This window comes from Mesoplodon mirus, assembly GCF_964341445.2.
Source record: "Mesoplodon mirus genome assembly, chromosome: 5".
Lineage (NCBI taxonomy): Eukaryota > Metazoa > Chordata > Mammalia > Artiodactyla > Ziphiidae > Mesoplodon > Mesoplodon mirus.
In genome coordinates this window covers 134395117-134416101 of record NC_138980.1, presented here as the reverse complement: position 1 = coordinate 134416101, position 20985 = coordinate 134395117, and the positions used below count along the sequence as shown (strand labels likewise).

General features: G+C 36.2%; 1 protein-coding gene across 1 annotated transcript; it reads left to right on the top strand.

Annotated features, from left to right (window-relative positions):
• Window positions 1-612: 612 nt before the first annotated feature.
• On the top strand, window positions 613-1001 carry LOC309805056 (small ribosomal subunit protein eS12-like; the record flags this gene model as incomplete). Its single annotated transcript, XM_082622882.1, has 1 exon — window positions 613-1001. The coding sequence occupies exon 1, from the start codon at window positions 639-641 to the stop codon at window positions 999-1001; it is 363 nt and encodes a 120-aa protein (XP_082479008.1). The 5' UTR covers window positions 613-638.
• Window positions 1002-20985: the final 19984 nt, after the last annotated feature.

The following is a 20985-nucleotide window of genomic DNA, read 5'->3' as shown; positions in this document are numbered from 1 at the left end:
TTTTAAGGAATATAAGGTTTAGCTATTCTAAAGTGCCAACATGGCAACAAATAAAATACTAGACAAGAAACCACCTATTTTTCTAGTAAAGAGAGGAAAATTATTGCAAAAGAAAGTGTTTCTGACTTTCATAGATGTCTCCACCTGTTCCTGAAACCACTGGAATCGAAGTTGGGAGGCATCTGTTTTTGTCTTTTCATCTCTGCTGATTTTCTCAGCTACTCAGGATATCCCCAACATCATTTACGTCTCATATACAGAGGTTGTCTTAGGATGAGGCCAAGAGAGGCTCCTTGGACCTGCTTTGAAGACCCTCACTATAAGCAGCTGGGAAACCACCACTGAAGATGAAGAAATTGGCTCTACCATAACTACTTTTTAATTCCAAAGTTTTATTTTATTTTATTTTAGTATTTTAAAAAAATCCAACTTATTAGGTTTCCTCATTCAAAGCCAAGGCAAAGCAGGTAATATACTTTTATCCACACAAGGCTGTCCTTTGGTGATTTCTATTCCTATTTAAAATGACCACTAACGCCGTGGAGTCACGCGGAGACTGAGGCTCGGGTGCACTTAAGATTCGGCTCCACCCATAACCTACCGCCAGGACCGAGGAAGGCACTGCTGCTGGAGGTGTAATGGACGTTAATCCTGCTCTGCAAGAGGTGCTGAAGACCAACCTTATCCACGATGGCCTAGCACGTGGAATATGCGAAGCTGCCAAAGGCTTAGACAAGCATCAAGCCCATCTCTGTGTGCTTGCATCCAACTGTGATGAGCCTATGTATGTCAAGTTGGTGGAGGCCCTTTGTGCTGAGCACCAAATCAACCTGATTAAGGTTGATGACAACAAGAAACTAGGGGAATGGGTAGGCCTCTGTAAAATTGACAGAGGGAAAACCCATAAAGTGGTTGGTTGCAGCTGTGTGGTGGTTAAGGGCTGTGGCAAAGAGGCTCAGGCCAAGGATGTCATCGAGGAGTACATCAAATGCAAGAAATGATCAAATAAAAACACTGGGCTCATGTTCCTCAAAAAAAAGAATTAAAATTAAATAAAATGACCACTAATGTATATTGTAACCTGAATCACATGGGAGCTACTTATAGTGATATCCCTACTCACATGCCATAGTTAAATTTACACTTATTGAGGACCTTTAATGAGCCATCTGCTTCATATTATCACATCAGCAGCAGAAGTACCACTGCCACCAGTATAACAACTGCCATTTATTTAGAAATACTGTGTATCAGAACCAAAGCTAAAGACTAATTTTATTTCATCCAACTCTTCCATAAACTATGGCAGGTAACATTATCCTCATTTGATAGAAGGGAAAACTGAAGCAGAAAGAATCTCAGTAATCTGCACTAGGTCGCACAGATAACAACTGGCAAGAATTCAATCCTCATGACACTGCAGTTTACAACTAAGAACATTGAGGCCCAGAAAGACCAGAACCAAGGGGACACAGTAAGTGGCAAATTGGAAATCAGATCTGTCAGAACCCTCCAAGAACATGTTCTTTCTATTGTATCATATATCTTTCATTCTGTGTTTTGTTTCTCTGCCCTCTCTAAAGTGTAGGAAGAGGAAATAAAATTTGTAAATTAAAAGGTTTTGAAATATTCTGGAAGGTTCCATTTTATGAATAGGCATAATTCTCTACCTGAGTCCACATTTTAGAAGGAACATGTCAGATATGAGTTGCTGGCTTGGCAGTGGTCTCAAGCATATGTTACCTGGTGACCTCAGTGTTGCCAGTTAATCACTGGCATATAAGACAACACAAAGTTACTTTTTCTTTTTCAATTTTTTTATTGAAGTATAGTTGATTTACAATGTTGTGTTAGTTTCAGGTGTACAGAATATATATTCTTTTTCAGATTCTTTTCCATTAAATTTAGGTTATTGCAAGATATTGAATATAGTTCCCTGTGCTATACAGTGAGTCCTTGTTTTTTATCTATTTTATGTATAGTAGTGTGTATCTCTTAATCCAAAACCCCTTTTGCCCCCTTGGTAACCATAAAATTTTTTTTCTAACATTACTCAGCCATAAAAGAGAATGAAATAATGCCATTCACAACAACATTGATGGACCTAGAGATTATCATACTAAGTGAAGTAAATCAGACAGAGAAAGACAAACATCATATGATATCACTTATTTGTGGAACTTATTTATAAAACAAAGTTACTTTTATATAGGACAGAGGCAGCTAACAGTAGCTTGCTTCAGAAATCAGTGTTATTGATGATGGGAGAAATTGTGGAATGAGTTTCACTACAAAGTGTTGTAAGGGTTCTATTTAACTAATTCCTGAGCTCACATTTGGGCTGAGTCCTGGTGACTTTGGGAAGGAATTCAAAAATAAAATGCAGACAATAGGAAGACTGCTTCACTTTCTTTGCCTTCAGCTGGAAACAGGTTAGTGCTCACCCACACCAAGGCAGTACTTGGACTGGCTGCCTGAAATACAATTATATTCTACAAAGTGGCCGTATAGGTTTGCATTCTCCTCCTTCAATGGCTTTCATATCAAAGCTGCTTTGTTTCCAAGTTAACATAATGGGACTCAACCATTATACTTTGCCAAGTTCTCACTGATCCTCGGTGTGGAATAAATGTGAACACTGCCTCATTAATCCTCTCCACGGTCCTTGGAGAGAAGTGACAAGCAATATCCCATCCATTTTGCAGTGGAGGAAAGAATGGCAAAGTAAATTGTTCACTTTGCATCTGTGCCCAGCATTCTGGGCATTTCCATCTGGATATCCTGCTGGCTTGTCAAACTCAACTTACCCCAAATTGAACTCATTCTCTTCCGTTTTCCAAAACACATCTCTCTGTCTGGGCATTGTCTTGGTTAATGACACTACTATCCACACAGTTCCCCTGGTGGAAGCCTCGAGTCATCTTTGACTTCTTTCACTTTCTATATACAATCAGCTATGAAGTATATCTCATTTTCCTCTGAGATAGCTCTCCAATTCGTCCATTCTCTTCAAACAACCCTGCCCCAATCTCTTGCTCTGTCCACTGTCACATCATCCCTCATCCAGATTAAAGCCAAAAAATAATCCTTACTAATATACCCAATTTGGTTTTTTCAATTTGTCATTTATACTGTCTTCAAAAAATTAATTTTCCTAAAACCAGAATGGTATTATTTTCACTCTTGCTCAAAAAGCTCTGATGGTCCCACATGGCCAAAAAACACGGTCCTGACTCTTTTCACATCAATATCTTTTAAAATCAGGCACAACCTCATTCTGAGAACTTGTCTCCCACTTTTTGTTACCATGTACCCCCTACTCTAGACACAAGACCATCTCACTATTCTCCAAGTGCTTTGGCCCATCTCCTAACTTTAGTTCATGATGAGCTTGCCTTAATTTCAGCTGATTCAACAAATGTCTAGTCATTCTTTACAGTTCATATGGAACATCTTATTTGTTATCTTTCTGACTCATTCATCTGCCTACTTTCTTAATTAATCTCTCCCTCTTTTGGATCTTCATAACAAGTTGTTACAATTTATCATACCTTGTTTTACAGTTAATTATCAGTATTTCTCAAAACAGCCTATAAGTTTCTTGAGGACAAAGTCCATATTTTATTTATCTCTGAATTATTAGTACTTAGTATGGTGCTGGGTACTTACTTGGTGCTAAAATTTTTTTGTATAGCAATTTATATACAATCAAGAACTTCTTTTAGAAAAAAAATACTATATTTAATAACCACAATAACTGTAATATAGTTATTACTACTGATCCCTAACTTACAGATGAACAGACTGAGGCCTTAAAGAAGTAAAAAGACTTTTCTATGGCTTGTCTAGCATGAGGGCCAAGACTTAAACCCAGGATACTCATCTGAAAACCCTGATTTTATTTCACTGTACTGGACTGCACGTAGGCAGAAGTATAGTTGGAAATGTGGCCTGAAACAGTGCCCAATTTTGATAAAACAAGCATTTCTGGTTACTACAACATGCTAGATGTTGTTCATATTGAGGGGTCATCAATTTCCAAAGGATTGTACATCATTCCTGGTTGTTTTCTGTGTCTGAGTAAGAACACAAACATCTCAGGGGCAAGGATTCTGTCATGTTCATGTTGGAGCAACCATAGCACCACTATGGACTTGAATATAGATGACGTTTTAGAATTATTGATTGTCTAATGGAGTCTAGTCAAAGGACTTTGTTATCTTTGACCATTTTCTCTTGTCATCCCCAACCCACACAATATGTTGCCAAATGTTTATGAAGAGAATGTATATACCTTGGTTGTTTTTTTAAAGATAATATTATAGGCACAGTTCCACTTCCTTCTTTCCTGGAGAAAAATCACTATTGTTATGTGGGAGAGTAGATTTCCCATATACAATTATATATTTTTCACCACATATATCTGAGCATATAGCAATTTTCTGTGTGTTTCAAAGTTAATATATTATATATGTCTTTTTCAACTTTTTTATAATCATAAAATAATACATCATTTAAGCTCTTTTCTATTGTATTACAACTTTTTATCTATTGATAATACCCTTAGAAATACAATGCTTTATTTATAATAATTGCTACAATTTATTTAGGGTTTATTAAGGGGTCTAGCACTGTGCAGAATGCTATTGAACCCTCAATAGAATCTGATACAAATAAAAAAATAATCTGATCAGAATTTTTCCTGATATCAAGTTTTGAAGAAAACAAGATCCAGTGAGAATTTTGGACTGAAGACCCAAGAATACTCGGTGGAGGAAAGGTTGAAAAATAGGTTGGTCCCCTGATTACAAATGCCATCTAGTTTTCTCTTTTGCGCTGAGATGGCCCAGTCCATAGCAAGACTCAGAGTCCTCAATCTGAGTGCCTTACCTCTTAATTTAAATTTTCTCTGTATTCTTGCCTAAGCAATTCACCATATTATTTCACAGACGCTTATGTTGTCCTTAGTGTGGTTCTCCAGGTATTATATATACACATAAATTTCTTCTCAACAGACTCTATGCAGTTTATTAGAGATAAAGCAAGTTAGCAATAAATATTCATTAACTGATTTGAATTGAAACGGATTCTAGTTGTCTGCCTCTTCTAGGGAAGAGCAGTCCTGTGACATGAGAACCCTATGAGTCCAATTAGAATACTCATTCTCCCAGTGGGCAAGAAAACAATTGAGATCATAGCTTTAATTGCCCAAGTGTGAGTTAATAATTTTGAGCATGTGGAATAAGGCTTAGTTATGAACTCTGTATCAGTGGGTTTACAAGATGAAATGTGCAATCACATAGGGATTAAATGAACTTCTTTCATTGTTTATTTGTTCAGTATTATGAGCACATTCACTACATTGTCTAGCTTCCACCTAAAAACCTCTAATAAAAGGGAACTCATTATACTCTAAGACAGCCTGTTCCATTTTTGGACAGCTCATTTTGTTGTAGGATAAAAGGATCACTGGGCCTATTTCCAAGGGCTGTAAGAACAAGATTACTTTTGCAGATGTTTGGAGACTGGAGTTTAGATCAGGGATTAATAATAAAGTTTAGGAAGAGTGATGCAGAGCAAATTGTGTTATCCCTGAGGCTATATGAAGTTGACTATGTTCAGGTATCATCACAGTCCTAGGAAGCCAAAAGTAATCTTCCCTTTAAACCCTATTGCATAATAATGTACAGTGTTCTCAGTTCTATTGTTTGCCAGATTATGCTGAAACAGGACAGCTATGAGGATAATTAAGATGATGACAAACAGACTTTCAAAGAAATATTTAAGAAACTAGAATTATTTAGTCTTGGACAAGGGGAGATTAAAGGAAGGCAGTGATGGTCTTTAGTTATAGGTTCACAATTCTTTACCACATGCTCCCCCCAAGTCACTGAAAAGAAGTATTTCATAACTCATTTTATAGCAAAAACCTGACTGAATAGAGGTGACACTATTTACAGTCTCTATCCCAACTGGTGTGAATATTCATGTTTTGTTGCAGAAATACATATGTGTTTGGTCACGGAATACTGTTTCAGGCCTTGTTGGTGGCATTGGGTAACATAGAATATATGCACCATCTTTTTTAAAGTTTGAAAAAGTGTGAATTTTGAAACACATCTGTTCCCGGGGCTTGTAGACTGTCAAATTTCATTTCCATATTTAGCTTTTGTGAAGACGATCTTCCTATTTTGCCTTCCTATTTTCCTAAATTTGGGATACACTGATATTGCAAAATTAAGATCCTTGAAAGCAAACACCAGTCAGAGAATACTCTGAAAGAGGAAAGGATCCTTTACTTCTGCAATTAAGAACTAGGTGCATGGGGTGGGGTGAGGGTGTGGGAATAGGAAACAGGAGCTCAGCAGGATATTTCAAGAGCATTAGTTCTTAACCAGAGTTAGGTTATGGACCTCTTGGAAAATCTGATGAGAGCAGTCTACTGGCACTCTCCTAGAAAAAATACCAATGAAGACAAGATTGTGCATATATTTTCATGGTGCTCAAAGATCCCCTAATCTTATATGATTAAAAACCTCTGCTCTAGAATGCAATTGAGTGGATATAGATTCAATCAAGTGAGTAGGTTCCTGTAACTAAGGTACAGGTAAACACCTTAGAAGTTTTGAACTTTAGGGGAATGGGGTGTAAATATCCTCCTTGTCTCCACCATAGTTTAGAACCAAATGAGAGATGAGAGATACAGCAGCAGGTCTCCCCTCTCACAGCATAGCCTTCCCAGCTAAGCTTATCATACAGCAGTCTTTCCAGCCAGAAAGACATGGAGGAGAGAATCTGGAGCAACTAAGGTTGAATTCTTTTCTTGAACTTAGCATCCCATCAAGTACCTCCTCCTCCATGGGAAGGGATGAAGAGGGACAGAGAAGAGTCAGCCTGTCTCCTCCTGGTCAGTAGTGTACAAATCATTTCTGTCTCTATGGAAACATGAGGAATGAGGATTAAGGATTAACACTGACAGGTTATGTGGCTGTTTTTGATCAAACCAATAGTAGCCAACAAAAGGCAAAGAAGCCAAACCTCTCTGAAACGTAGGCTATCCCATCTGCACACAAAACAAGCTAGGTTGTAGGTTTCTCAGGCGGGGTCAAGAGAATGGTGGACAAGACACAGTTTCCAGTTACTCAGGAAACCGTAACTGGGAAAAAGATATATCAGACTGAAAAGTTGGGGAGGTAGATACTCTAGAATTTAGTATCGCTTTCCCCTTCCTTCCAGTCTTCACTGACACTGCCTCAGTGCCCTTCTCCTTCCATCAACTAGTGTTCTCAAAGCTCTTCCAGCTTCCAGCTGCTGGTTCCTAAAGTCATTGCCACATGTTTTAGTTTTTTATTATAGTAGCACTTCTGGGGACCAATTTCTGTTTACTTATTTCTTTATAACAAATCACCCCAAGTCTGAATGGCTTAAGATTCAACAATCATTTAATTTGTGCTTGAATATGTGGGTCAGGAATTTGGAAAAGTCTTGGCTGGATTATTCTTCTTTTCCGTATGGTGTTGTCTGGCGTCACTTGCTGTTCAGTTGGTGGCTGGTATTTTCTAGAGATTCAAAATGACAACTGGAAGACTGGGTTCAGCTGAGCTTCTCTTCCTTTCCACATAACCTAAGGGCCTCTCTGTGTGGTGTCTCCAGCAGGGTAGTTGAACTTCTTACATGACATCTTATGCCTCCAAGATTTGAAACTGGCACACATTTCATTATTCTAATGATCAAAGAAGTTATAAGAACCAGTGTAGGTTGAAAGGACTGGAACACAACCACTCACCCTGTGGGAGGAATGTAAAAGAATCTGTGGCTATCTTCAGTCTACTACATGTAGATTATTATATTGTTCTTTTTATAACTCCTTAATCTGGATGCTTGTTATTTATTTTCAGCCTTTTTCCCCCTAGTATAAGAATCAAAGCTAAGTACCCCTTTTGCTGCATCATAAAAGTTGTGTTTTTTATGGTTTTGTTATCATTTAGATCTAAATATCTTATAATTTCTTATTTGACTCAGTAGTTATTTGAAATACCTTAAAAATTTTCCAGATATGTGGAGTATTTGTTGTGCATTTTTATTTCTTTCTAAATTAATTGTGATGTAGTGGGGATTGTACATATGACACTGACTATCTGAAATTTTCTTGATAGTTGCTTTTGTCAGGATTTACATTGTGAATTTTAAAACTTTCAATGTATGGTCAGAATTATACATATTTTCCTTTGTTATAGGGAGTAGAATCTCTCCCTCTCTCTCTCTCTCTCATTCTGTCTTTGTAATCCAATTATTATCTATGAAGAGAAGTTGTCTGTCTCACCCTCTCAGGTATTGTACAAGACTGTAATGACTATGAAAGAGCCTTGTGATCTATTCATTACAAAATAAAGTACATACTAAATTTAACTTACTAATATAATTAAAAACAAGATCTTTTAAGTCTTAAGTTAGATTTTAAAAAGCAAAGTGTCAGTTACTTAACTTTTCTAAGTCTTCATTGCCTTATTAAAAATAGGAGTAATACATTCTGTGTAGGGTTTGTGGTGAGAATTAAATGAGACAATGAGAATTAAATGAGAAAAGTAGAATGTCTGTTACCTAGAAAGTGCTCAGTAAATTATGTCCTTGACCTCAACAGAAAGTGTATTTCACTGTGAAAATAAGTCTTACAATTACTGGATATTTCTTCAGATATCAGATTGAAAAAATGAATGAAATAATGCCATTTGCAGCAACATGAATGGACCTGGAGATTATCATACTAAGTAAAGTAAGTAAGACAGAGAAAGACAAATATGGTATGATATTGCTTATATGCAGAATCTGAAAAAAAAAGTTACAAATGAACTTATTTACAAAACAGAAAGAGACTCACAGACTTAGAGAATGAACTTATGGTTACCAGGGGGGAAGGTGGAGGGGAGGGATAGACTGGGAGTTTGGGATTGACATGTACACACTGCTATATTTAAAATAGATAACCAACAAGGACCTGCTGTATAGCACAGGGAACTCTGCTCAATATTCTGTAATAACCTAAATGGGAAAAGAATTTGAAAAAGAGTAGATACATGTATATGTATAACTGAATCATTTTGCTGTGCACCTGAAACTAACACAACATTGTTAATCAACTCTACTCCAATATAAAATAAAAATTTAAAAAATGATACATTACCTTCACTTAAATATATTCATAATTTTCACTGTGTTCTTCAACCAAGAATCAAGGTCAGGAGACATGTGGTTGACCCCCTAACCATTCTCTGTGCATGAAGCACGATGTGAATTGGGTTCAAGGGCAACCTTCCATTACTGTGATTTCTCTCTAGGCTGTGAATACAGCTCCATTGCTCACTGCTGATGCTTTTCCAGCCTCTGTCACATCTCAGAAAATACTTCCTTAGAATCAAGTCTTTTATATACTAAATGTTTTAAGAGGATAACAGGAAAAGTTTCTTGTATATGTACTGAACATATGCCAGGAACAAATTCATACACTTTGTCAGTAGTCATTTACAATTGTAAAATTGTGTCTATCACCATGAACAGAGTGGTAGTCACTACTCACCTATATTGAATACCATTGACATTGTGTTATATCTGGCAGTATCCTTTGAAAAACAAGCCTATAGCTCTTTCTACTTTTTTTTTTTTTTTTTGCACACAGTAGTTATCATTAATTTTGTGCTCAGTTTGGCTATCTTTTTGACAATACAGCCCTTAAAATTTGTATTTTCTAAAAAGAGTGCAACTTTGAATGATGCTTCTATATTTTTAGTCTTCTTTGTCATGAAATGAATGAATTTGATACTAGAAAACACTATTTTGCACTCATTCTGAGAAAAGATCGATTTGCTTGCTAGCAAGGGCATTGTGTTTTGTCTTAGAATGATATGTGAATTTCAGTGGTTTCAGAATGCTCCTTGATAATGTTTCCTACAGACAATGCCGCATTGAAAAAGGGTAAAATGGATTGCTCATCCAAGTAAAATTAGACTTTCTGATTGTCATCATTTCACTTTTTATCTGTACTTTCCTTTCATACAATTGTGGCTACCTGTGGGACATTGCCATAATCACAGTTTTACTAACTACAGTAACATTTCACATTTTTTCTCCCTTGAACTATGGTAATAATGCTATTATTTCAATGAACCCTTTTTGAGACCTTGACCCAGGTTTGAAAATTTGGGATATATGATGGTGATAATCAAGCATTCGAACTAAAGCACAAAATAATTAATATGCAACTGACAGGAAAATAGGTTTTAATCAAGATGACCTGTACCTGTACAGATGTTATAGTAGCTGAAAAACTTTTAGAAACATAAATAGTATAAATAACGTGATGGGATTTCTATAAAAAATAAAATTTAACTTTATGTTTTATACTTGTGAACTAAAAGCAAAAATTTTACATTTCTCAATAATTCTGTTACCAATCTTTTTTATCTTTGTCACTTTGATGGGTAAAAGACAGCATTTCATTACAAAGCTAATTTATACTTGCTAAATAATGAATGAGATTGAGCATCTTCTCAAGTATTCAGATCCATTTATATTTCCCTTTCTATGATCGGCTTGAAAACATTTTTTTCTATTGTGTTTTAGTTTTCTTTTAAGAATGTTAAGGACATCTTACCCTTCATCTATCATATGTGGTGGAAATAACTTTTCCCAGTTTTCAACTGACCTTTTGATTCATTTTCCTTGTATATTTTCCTAAGCATAAGTTTTAACTTAGATCTTTCATCCTTTTAGTAATCTTTCTAAACAGGTTCTGTCTGTATACAGATAATGCTGTGATTTTGGTTAATTATAATCAAAATGACCAAACTTCTAATTCTTTTACTTTCAAAGCTTTCAGAGTCACCCTACTTTAGATGTCTCTATAATAACATATAATTATATAACATATTTGGAGATATGCTTTCCAATTCAATGTGTCTTTTTAATTAAATATATTTGCTTATCCCATTACAGTTTTTTTTGAGGCTCAGAAACCTGTTTTATTTTATGTATTTATTCATTCATTCCAGCTTTATTGAGATATAATTGACATGTATAAGTTTAAGATGTACATCATGATAATTTGATACACATATATTCGAAGTAATTACCACAGTAAGGTTAGTTATTATCTCCATTACCTCACATAATTACCATTTCTTATTTATGGTAAGAACATTTAAGACCTTCTTTCTTAGCCATCTGCAATTATATAATACAATACTGTTAACTATTGTCACCATGTGGTACCTTGGAATCTCCAGAACTATTCATCCTATAACTGGCGATTTATACCCTTTGATCAACATCTCCTCATTTTTCCCACCCTTGGCCTCTGGCAACCACCATGCAACTATCTATTTCTGTGAGATTGATTTTCTTAGTTTCCACATGTAAGAGCCATAAGGGTTTGTCTTTTTCCGTCTGACTTATTTTACTTAGCACAATGCCCTCAAGTTTCACCCATACTGTCACAAATGGCAAGATTTCCTTTTTTTCTCATGGCTGAATAATATTCCAGTGTGTGTGTGTGCGTGTGTGTGTGTGTTTAACATCATTAACTATTAGGGAAATGCAAATTAAGACCACAATGAGATACTGGTACACACTTATTAGAATAGCTAAAATGAAAAATAGTAACAGTGCCAAATACTGGTGAGGATGTGGAAAAAGTGTACTTCTCAGACATTACTGATAGGAATATGAAATGGTATAGTCACTCTGGAAAATAGGCAGTTTCTTAAAAAAGTAAGCATACACTTACTATGTCACTCAGCAAACATAATCCTGGGCATTCATCCCATCTAAATGAAAACTTATGTCCACACAAACCTGTATATGATAGTTCATAGCAGCTTCATTTATTATAGCCCAAAATGGAAGCAATCCAAATGTCCTATAATAGGTGAGTGGGTAAAAAAAAACATGGTAGATCCATATCCTGAAATACTACTCAGCAATAAAAAGAAATAAGCTATTGATATACACAAGAAGTTAGGTGCATCTCAAAGGAATTAAACTGAGTGACATTAGCAAAAATGGTGGAGTAGGTAGCTCCAAGGGCTCATGCCTCCATGGAAACATTGAACAATAAAGCAAATGCTATTAGAATCAACTTCGTCAGCATTCTGGAAAATAGTCAAAGGTTTATACCAACCAAACAAATGTTGAATCAGGAAAAAGCCAACTTAAAAATGGTAAGAAAGCTCTGCAGCCTTTTATTTACCCTTGTTCCATACCTCTCCCAGGCTTGATGATGGTCTTAAAGATGGCAGTCTCCATTTCCAGTGTGGGACCTTAGTCTCTGGTTTTGGAGGGAACAGAGCTGACTTTATTTGTAAACTATTCTAACCTATCTGGGGGTTACCTGAGGGCAAGGTGTGTTTCACCTACCTTGGAACTCACTGAGGGCAGAAAAGTGCTTGTCACTGTTCAAAAATATTATGAGGTAAATGAACAATCAGCAGCCACCTGAGGCAAAAGATTAAATTGAGACCAACTAGACACTGAGAGCCAGGGAGGTAAAGCTGGGGAGAGAGGTTCTTTTGGGAATTTGAGCATACAAAAGTGTCTGTGTATAGTGGGGACTTTAGAAAGCCACAGACATGACCAGGGCAGAATGCATGCTTAGAACAGACCTCAGAAGACATTAAGCTTTTACCTCTGACTTATCTCTAGGCACAATGCAAGCAGAAGTGAAAGCTAAGGCAGGGTTGTAAATAGGTTGGTGAAGCATTGAAGGAGTGCCAGTCTTCAAAAACTGGGAAAGGGTTTCTTTTCTTTTTATTTCTTACTCCTATTCTACTTCTCCTTTGTCTTCCTCTCCTCCTTCTCCTTCTTGTTCTACTTGTTTTTCAACTCTCTCTCTCTCCCCTATCTCAGCTGGTTCCTGGCATTTAAGGAAACCTTTCAAAATACTAACTGAACCTACCCTAAGTGAACAATTCCTTTCAGAGACCACATATAACAAAAAAGTACAGTTTAACAAAAATCGTTTAGAAAAGTCACAAAACAAAGTCACTAAATAAAGAAAGAGCTAGTGTCTACATCAAGCTACATAAACAGACTCCAAAGCGGGGGAAGTAGTCTGATTTTCAGGGCTATTACATTATAATATTCAAAATGTCCAGTTTTCATCCAGCACATTATGCTGAACAGGAAAAAAAAAACTTAAGTCACATGCTGTAGCTGTATGATTCCATTTATTTAACATTATTGATGTGAAGAAATTACAGAGATGGAGAACAAATAAATTATTGTCAAGCATTAGGCATGGTGAGGAGGAAGGAGATAGGTAAGATCTATACACCTTCTCAAGGTAGCATGAAGTACATCTTTTAATTCTGTTTCTTGATTGTAGGGTGGTTGCATGAATCTACACATGTGATAACATGACATAGGAGTACATACACACTGTATACCAATATCAGTTTCTTGCTTTGGTATAATATTTTCATTCTAGAAGGTAACCATTGGGACAAACCAAGTGAAGAGTATGTGGGACCTGTCAGTAGTATTTTTATAACTTTTGTGAATCTATAATTAGTTCAAATAAAAAGTTAAAAAATGGAAACTTAAAACATTACATTTTGTAATTGGATATTGATAAGGAGTAGGAAAGCTATTGATTTTAGTGTTAACATCTATATCAAGTCTCCTTAATAAATTCTAACTGGAGCTAATTGCCTTTTCTGTTGGCTTTTTTGTAAGTTATAACTCATTACCTCAAAATAATGACAGTTTTAAGCTTTTCCTCTCTTAATCTCTTTCTCTTTTCTTACTGAATTATTAAGACATTGAGCACAATGTTGGAAAGTAATAGTAGTAGCAGGCATTTTTTTCCTGTAAAGAATGCAAATTCTTTACATTTTCTATCACTAAGTATGATGCTTACTGTAGGTTTTAGTAGATTTCCTTTATGATGTTAAAATACTTCCTTCTATTCTTGATTGTATTTTATTTGGCACATTATGTATCCCATCATTTAAAATTTAGTATGTCAGTATTTCATTGTATTCCCCTGGATGTACTATGACTTTTAAATTCTAAACTTCCTAAGTAAGTTTGTTAATCATAGTAGTTTAGATATAGTTGTCCATTTTTATTAATTTTCTTATTTTCCACAGGTAAAAGCACACAGAAGGGTAGATTCAGACTGAAAAATAGACAAATGAACATCACTGCTTCACAGAATGTGATTTGTTTCCAAATCTGTCAAGGAAATCCTGTTTCTCTGCCTTGTGACTGTAACCAAATTCCTTTTGTGTGAATCATATTAACTCTTCTAGTGTCTCTTGTGAAATAAGAAATCTGTTGTCCTGAGTCCTCAATTTTACTGCTAATTTAAGCAAATCAATAACTTTGGATCTTGATTTTCCCATCTATAAAATGGGGGATAGTTTTCTCTTTCTTTGTCCATCACATAGGGCTATTGGGAAAATTGTTATATTTATTAGTAAGGAAAAGATAATTACTCATAAATAAAATATAATATTATTTCATTATTTGATTGATTTTCAGAGAATTAGTGTAATGCTGGTTTCCAGGTTTGACCATTTTTTTAATAGCTGAGTACAGTTTTTGATGGTTCATGTCCCTTCATAGAAAAACAGACATAAATGGACAATATTTACTCAATTTAAATATATGTAACATGTGACTCCATTGCTCCCCATCTTTCTGATATTCTTTCTTAGGCTGCCTTGTCTTCCCAGCTTCAAGTACTCAGAAACTTTTTGCCTCTAGGCAGTTTTCCAGGGAGGAATCACAAGTTACCTCGCCTATGAGAATCAGCTGATCAGATTGAAGACCTCACTGAGTCTTACATAGGTATTATCTTCTATGATTAGCTTTCTTCTTTAGTGCTGACGTCTGTTCTGCTTGAATAGTTGCATAAGTTGGCTTCTGAACCTCAGATGATTAGCTAAAATTAGTCTAAAAACTGAGGTTTTAGATGTTTATATTGATAACTATAAAACTTGGCTTGCGTTGATACTACCTAAGATTTATACAGTGTGAGGAGGCCTCTGGCCAAGGGAAATATTTTACTCTGTTGACATCTCTTAAATACTAGTGGTTCAGCACAGATTTTAATTTTCCTTCCAGATCCATGGCAAACTCAAGTTGCAATATGCTGCTTAGTCCTGTCCATCTATCTCTTGAAAATCATGAAAGAAAAGTCACAATAGTGTTAAGCTTTCTGTGAGATTTTATACTTCTACTGAGTGAAATGCAGGCTTCCCTGTATCCATGGTGGTATTGGTCTGATATCTTTTCCTCTGCCTATTATCCTGTCTAGTGACATGAGTCACCCAAGACCCCTGGGCAACATTTTCATCTGATTTATCTAATTAAAGGAGAGAGAGGCCAAGGATTGGTGTCAGGCTAGTGTTCCAGCTAAACCATTTGAGTAAGAGTCTTTGAAACATATTAGAGAAAGATCTGAAGTCAATTTCTGATGAATAATAGACAACAGATATAATTGGAAAAATAAATTCAGAAAAAGGAGAGAAAAAAACTTGCTTATCTTCATTGTAACTTATCAAGTTTTTTTTTTTTCTGTCAAACCTGGGGATAAGAACAGTGACATGTAATTCTCCTTAAATATGGAATACTCAGGAAGAGATTGAGTCTGAATGGCTAAAAGTCACTCCTGTGGAGATAAATTCTTATAAGATCAAGGTCTGACTATTACAATAATACTGCTAGTAATGTCCTGTAAGTGTGCTAATCTGTATAATAGGGAACTTCTTGGTTTTGAAAAAAATGTTTTTTACTTTCCATGAATGGCTCGTGTTTGATGCTTTCTCTGGAGTTTACACAAGTTACGAAGTGGGACATGGTGGTATGGAGCTTCATGCTCCTAATTATTTCTATTCTTCCGTTTTTGCCCCTATCCATCATAATTTGCCTTGGAAAGTGAAGAGGAGATAAGGCAGTGTGCAGAAGAACAGCATGGGCACTTAACATCAGAAATGTTTAAATCTTCCTCACACAGATCCCCAGTTGAAATACATTTTTCTTTCTTTCTTTATTTATTTTCTTATTAGTCATCCATTTTATACACATCAGTGTATACATGTCAATCCCAATCGCCCAATTCATCACAGCACCCCCCCACCCCCCCACCGCTTTCCCCCCTTGGTGTCCATATGTTTATTCTCTACTTCTGTGTCTCAATTTCTGCTTTGAAAACTGGTTCATTTGTACCATTTTCTAGGTTCCACATATATGCATTAATATATGATATTTGTTTTTCTCTTTCTGACTTACTTCACTCTGTATGACAGTCTCTAGATACATCCATGTCTCAACAAATGACCCAATGTGCCAGTACCATATTGCCTTGATTACTGTAGCTCTGTAGTATAGTTTGAAGTCTGGGAGCCTGATTCCTCCACCTCCGTTTTCCTTTCTCAAGATTGCTTTTGCTATTTGAGGTCTTTTGTGGCTATTTGGCTATTTGAGGTCTTTTGTGTTTCCATACAAATTGTGAAAATTTTGTTCTAGCTCTGTGAAAAATGCCATTGGTAGTTTGATAGGGATTGCACTGACTATGTAGATTGCTTTGGGTAGTATAGTAATTTTTACAACATTGATCCTTCCAATCCAAGAACATGGTATATCTCTCCATCTGTTGGTATCATCTTTAATTTCTTTCATCAGTGTCTTATAGTTTTCTGCATACAGGTCTTTTGTCTCCGTAGGTAGGTTTATTCCTAGGTATTTTATTCTTTTTGTTGCAGTGGTAAATGGGAGTGTTTCCTTAATTTCTCTTTCAGATTTTTCATCATTAGTGTATAGGAATGCAAGAGATTTCTGTGCATTAATTTTGTATCCTGCAACTCTACTAAATTCATTGATTAGCTCTAGTAGTTTTCTGATGGCATATTTAGGAGTCTCTATGTATAGTGTCATGTCATCTGCAAACAGTGACAGTTTTACTTCTTCTTTTCCAGTTTGTATTCCTTTCATTTCTTTTTCTTCTCTGACTGCCATGGCTAGGACTTCCAAATCTATGTTGAATAACAGTGGTGAGAGTGGACATCCTTGTCTTGTTCCTGATCTTAGAGGAAATGCTTTCAGGTTTTCACCATTGAGAATGATATTTGCTGTGGGTTTGTCATATATGGCCTTTATTATGTTGAAGTAGTTTCCCTCTATGCCCACTTTCTGGAGAGTGTTTATCATAAATCAGAGTTGAATTTTGTCAAAAGCTTTTTCTGCATCTATTGAGATGACCATATAGTTTTTATCCTTCAATTTTTTAATATGGTGTATCACATTGATTGATTTTTGTATATTGAAGAATCCTTGCATCTCTGGGATAAATCCCACTTGATCATGGTGTATGATCCTTTTAATGTGTTGTTGGATTCTGTTTGCTAGTATTTTGTTGAGGATTTTTGCATCTATATTCATCAGTGATATTGGTCTGTAATTTTGTTTTTTTGTAGTATCTTTGTCTGGTTTGGTATCAGGGTGATGGTGGCCTCATAGAATGAGTTTGGGATTGTTCCTTTGCAGTTTTTTGAAAGAGTTTGAGAAGGATGGGTGTTATCTCTTCTCTATATGTTGATAGAATTCACCTGTGAAGCCATCTGGTCCTGGACTTTGTTTGTTGGAAGATTTTTAATCAGTTTCAATTTCATTACTTGTGATTGGTCTGTTCATCTTTTCTATTTCTTCCTGGTTCAGTCTTGGGAGGTTATACCTTTCTAAGGATTTGTCCATTTCTTCCAGGTTGTCCATTTTATTGGCATAGAGTTGCTTATAGTAGTCTCTTAGGATGCTTTGTATTTCTGTGGTGTCTGTTGTAACTTCTCCTTTTTCATTTCTAATTTTATTGATTTGAGCCCTCTCTGTCTTTTTCTTGATGAGTCTGGCTAATGGTTTATCAATTTTGTTTATCTTCTCAAAGAATCAGCTTTTAGTTTTATTGATCTTTGCTATTGTTTTCTTTGTTTCTATTTCATTTATTTGTGCTCTGATCTTTATGATTTCTTTCCTTCTGCTTACTTTGGGTTTTGTTTGTTCTTCTTTATCTAGTTCCTTTAGGTGTAAGATTAGATTGTTTATTTGAGATTTTTCTTGTTTCTTGAGGTAGGCTTGTATAGCTATAAACTTCTTCCTTAGAACTGCTTTTGCTGCATCCCATAGGTTTTGCATCATCATGTTTTCATTGTAATTTGTCTCTAGGTATTTTCTGATTTTCTCTTTGATTTCTTCAGTGTTCTCTTGGTTATTTAGTAACGTATTGTTTAGCCTCCATGTGTTTGTGTTTTTTACATTTTTTCCCCTGTAATTGATTTATCATCTCATAGCGTTGTGGTCAGAAAAGATGCTTGGTATAATTTAAATTTTTTAAAATTTACTTAGGCTTGATTTATGAAGCAAGATGTGATCTATCCTGGAGAATGTTCCATGCACACTTGAGAAGAAAGTGTAATCTGCTGTTTTTGGATGGAATGTCCTATAAATATCAATTAAATCTATCTGGTCTATTGTGTCATTTAAAGCTTGTGTTTCCTTGTTAATTTTCTGTTTGGATGATCTGTCCCTTGGTGTAAGTGGGGTGTTAAAGAGGACCACTATTATTGTGTTACTGTTGATTTCCTTTTTTAGAGCTGTTAGCAGTTGCCTTATGTATTGAGGTGCTCCTATGTTGGGTGCATAAATATTTATAATTGTTATATCTCCTTCTTGGATTGATCCCTTAATTATTATCTAGTGTCCTTCCTTGTCTCTTGTTGAAAGTTTATTTGGATTCTTTAACCTCTATGTAGCAATGGTTTCAAAGGCCAATGGCCAATGGTTTTCAACCCTGCCTATATGTTAGGAGGAGGAGGTGTGGGGGGGGCGGTTGTGGTGTGGTGGTGAGCTGCATGCATGTGTGTGTTGTGCAGGGCTGAAAAATACTGATACCAAGGCCTTGTTCGAGATCTATTATATAAGAATTGCTGGCATTGGGGCCTGGGCAGTTGTGTTTTCAAGTCTGGAGATGGAGAGCAGGGACACCCCAGGTATTAGCATTTGGAGGAATTGCTGAGCATGATAAGAACCTCAACAACCTGCCTGCGCTCAGTCTTACAGTTTTCTGGAGGCATGAAAAATATAACTTAAATGAGGCTGCAGACTTCAAATTCCTTGAAATGACAGGTAAATTCAGGCACATTGTAGAAAACAACATTGTTTGATAATCTGTACTTTACAGACACCTTTAGTAACTGCTTCTTGGAGTCAACCTTTAGGCCAGTGGTTCTCAAACTTGAGTGTACATCAGAATCACCTGGATGGCTTGTTAAAACCCAAACTGCTTGGCCCCACCCCCAGCATTTCTGATTTAGTAAATCTACAGTAGATCCCTGGAATTTCCATTTCTCACAATTTCCCAGGTGATTCTGATGCTGATGTTACTGGTCTGGGAACTATGCTTGCTTTAAAGAATACCTTAGGAGAGGCGTACCTTTCAATCATAGTTGATTGTCTCTTGGTTCAGTCAGCTCCATCTCTTAATAAAATAATTATTTTATTCTTAACAGTTATGGGTTATTAAAATGGCATAGATATATAAACATAGGGAACTGAGGTCTGTGGACCTAGGAGGCTTCAATGATCAGAAGGGGACAGTGCATCTTTTCCAAAGTCCATTTGTAAGTCAGCTGTTCAGAGTGAAATGTGTTTTAATTCCCAAAGGAGCAGTGCCTTGAGTGGGTGCTGGGATGCTTAGTCAATCCATACAGCCTAATCAACTGGTGTGCTGGTTTTCAAATTATATGTATCAATTAATTGTAACTGAGTTTTATTTCCTTTGCTTCTTCACCTTTGCAGTGTAAATTTTAATTTTTATATAGATTGTTGGAGATTTAACTCTGAACTCAAAGAGATTTTCCCCATTCTGTCCATAGCTTGTTATGGAAATATTTCTGGTCATAGATAAACTCAACTCCAAGTGGAAAGTTGTCATTAATGTTTTAAGTTAGAAGCAATTACCTTTGAAATATGTTTGTAACAAAATATGTTTGTATGCTCCCTGCCACTGACTCTACTTTTCTTCTGAGGCCATTCAAGATGGCTGTTCTCTTGCTGTCTCTATATCCCCTGCTCTACCAGTCTCTGCCTCACTCCCATGACTATTCAGTCCTCCTAATTATAGGGCATAATCAGTAACAGCCTACATTCCTGCCCCCACCCTAGTCACTCGTTTCCCTGGTAACAGATTAGTCAACATGACGTCAATTCCCTCTATAAATGGTAGCCTCTTTCTCTCCCAAGTAGTGAAGAGTGCTGCCATGTCCTGCCTGCCATCTGCCGTACACAGTGGGGTGTCACTCCAGGACCCTTTGTTTCAGATGTGTAAGATCCTCTGTACAATATACTGTTGCTGTGTCTGTAGCTGTCTCTGGGTTCTTTCTTAGGTCTTGAGGCTGGGCAACTATAAAGCCTGCAGGTCTGTGGGGGGTAGCCCAACAGAGGCTAAGGGAAACAGCAATATTTGTTTAGCTTAAATTAGAAAACCTGACATTGATATTGAATACTTGAGAGTAGTTATCTGCAAACTTTTTTTTTTGCAAGAAATTGTTTGAATTATTTCAATATCTTTAAAACTTAAGTTTTCTATTTCTGTTGCAACAGTGTTGGCTTTTTTAAATTTTTGAGTAATTTATCCATTTAACTTTGGTCATCATCTTGATCAGAGTATAGTAGACTATTGTTGGAGGAGGTCTTATGAGCTGGACCCTGGCAATTGGAGGCTCTTCACCCCCTCCCCTGTCTAGGAATATACATTCTGTCCACTGTTTCTACAGTGGGACTCAGTTTCAAGGACAAAACTTTGAGAGAGTAAGCAGTGATTGAGACCACCTGAACTGAATATGGGGCTGAACCCAATTAGGACCTCTATATAAACTCTTAAGATTCTGGTGGGCTGGTGTGGAGATCTGCTCGTGTTATGACCTCTTAAGACAAGCC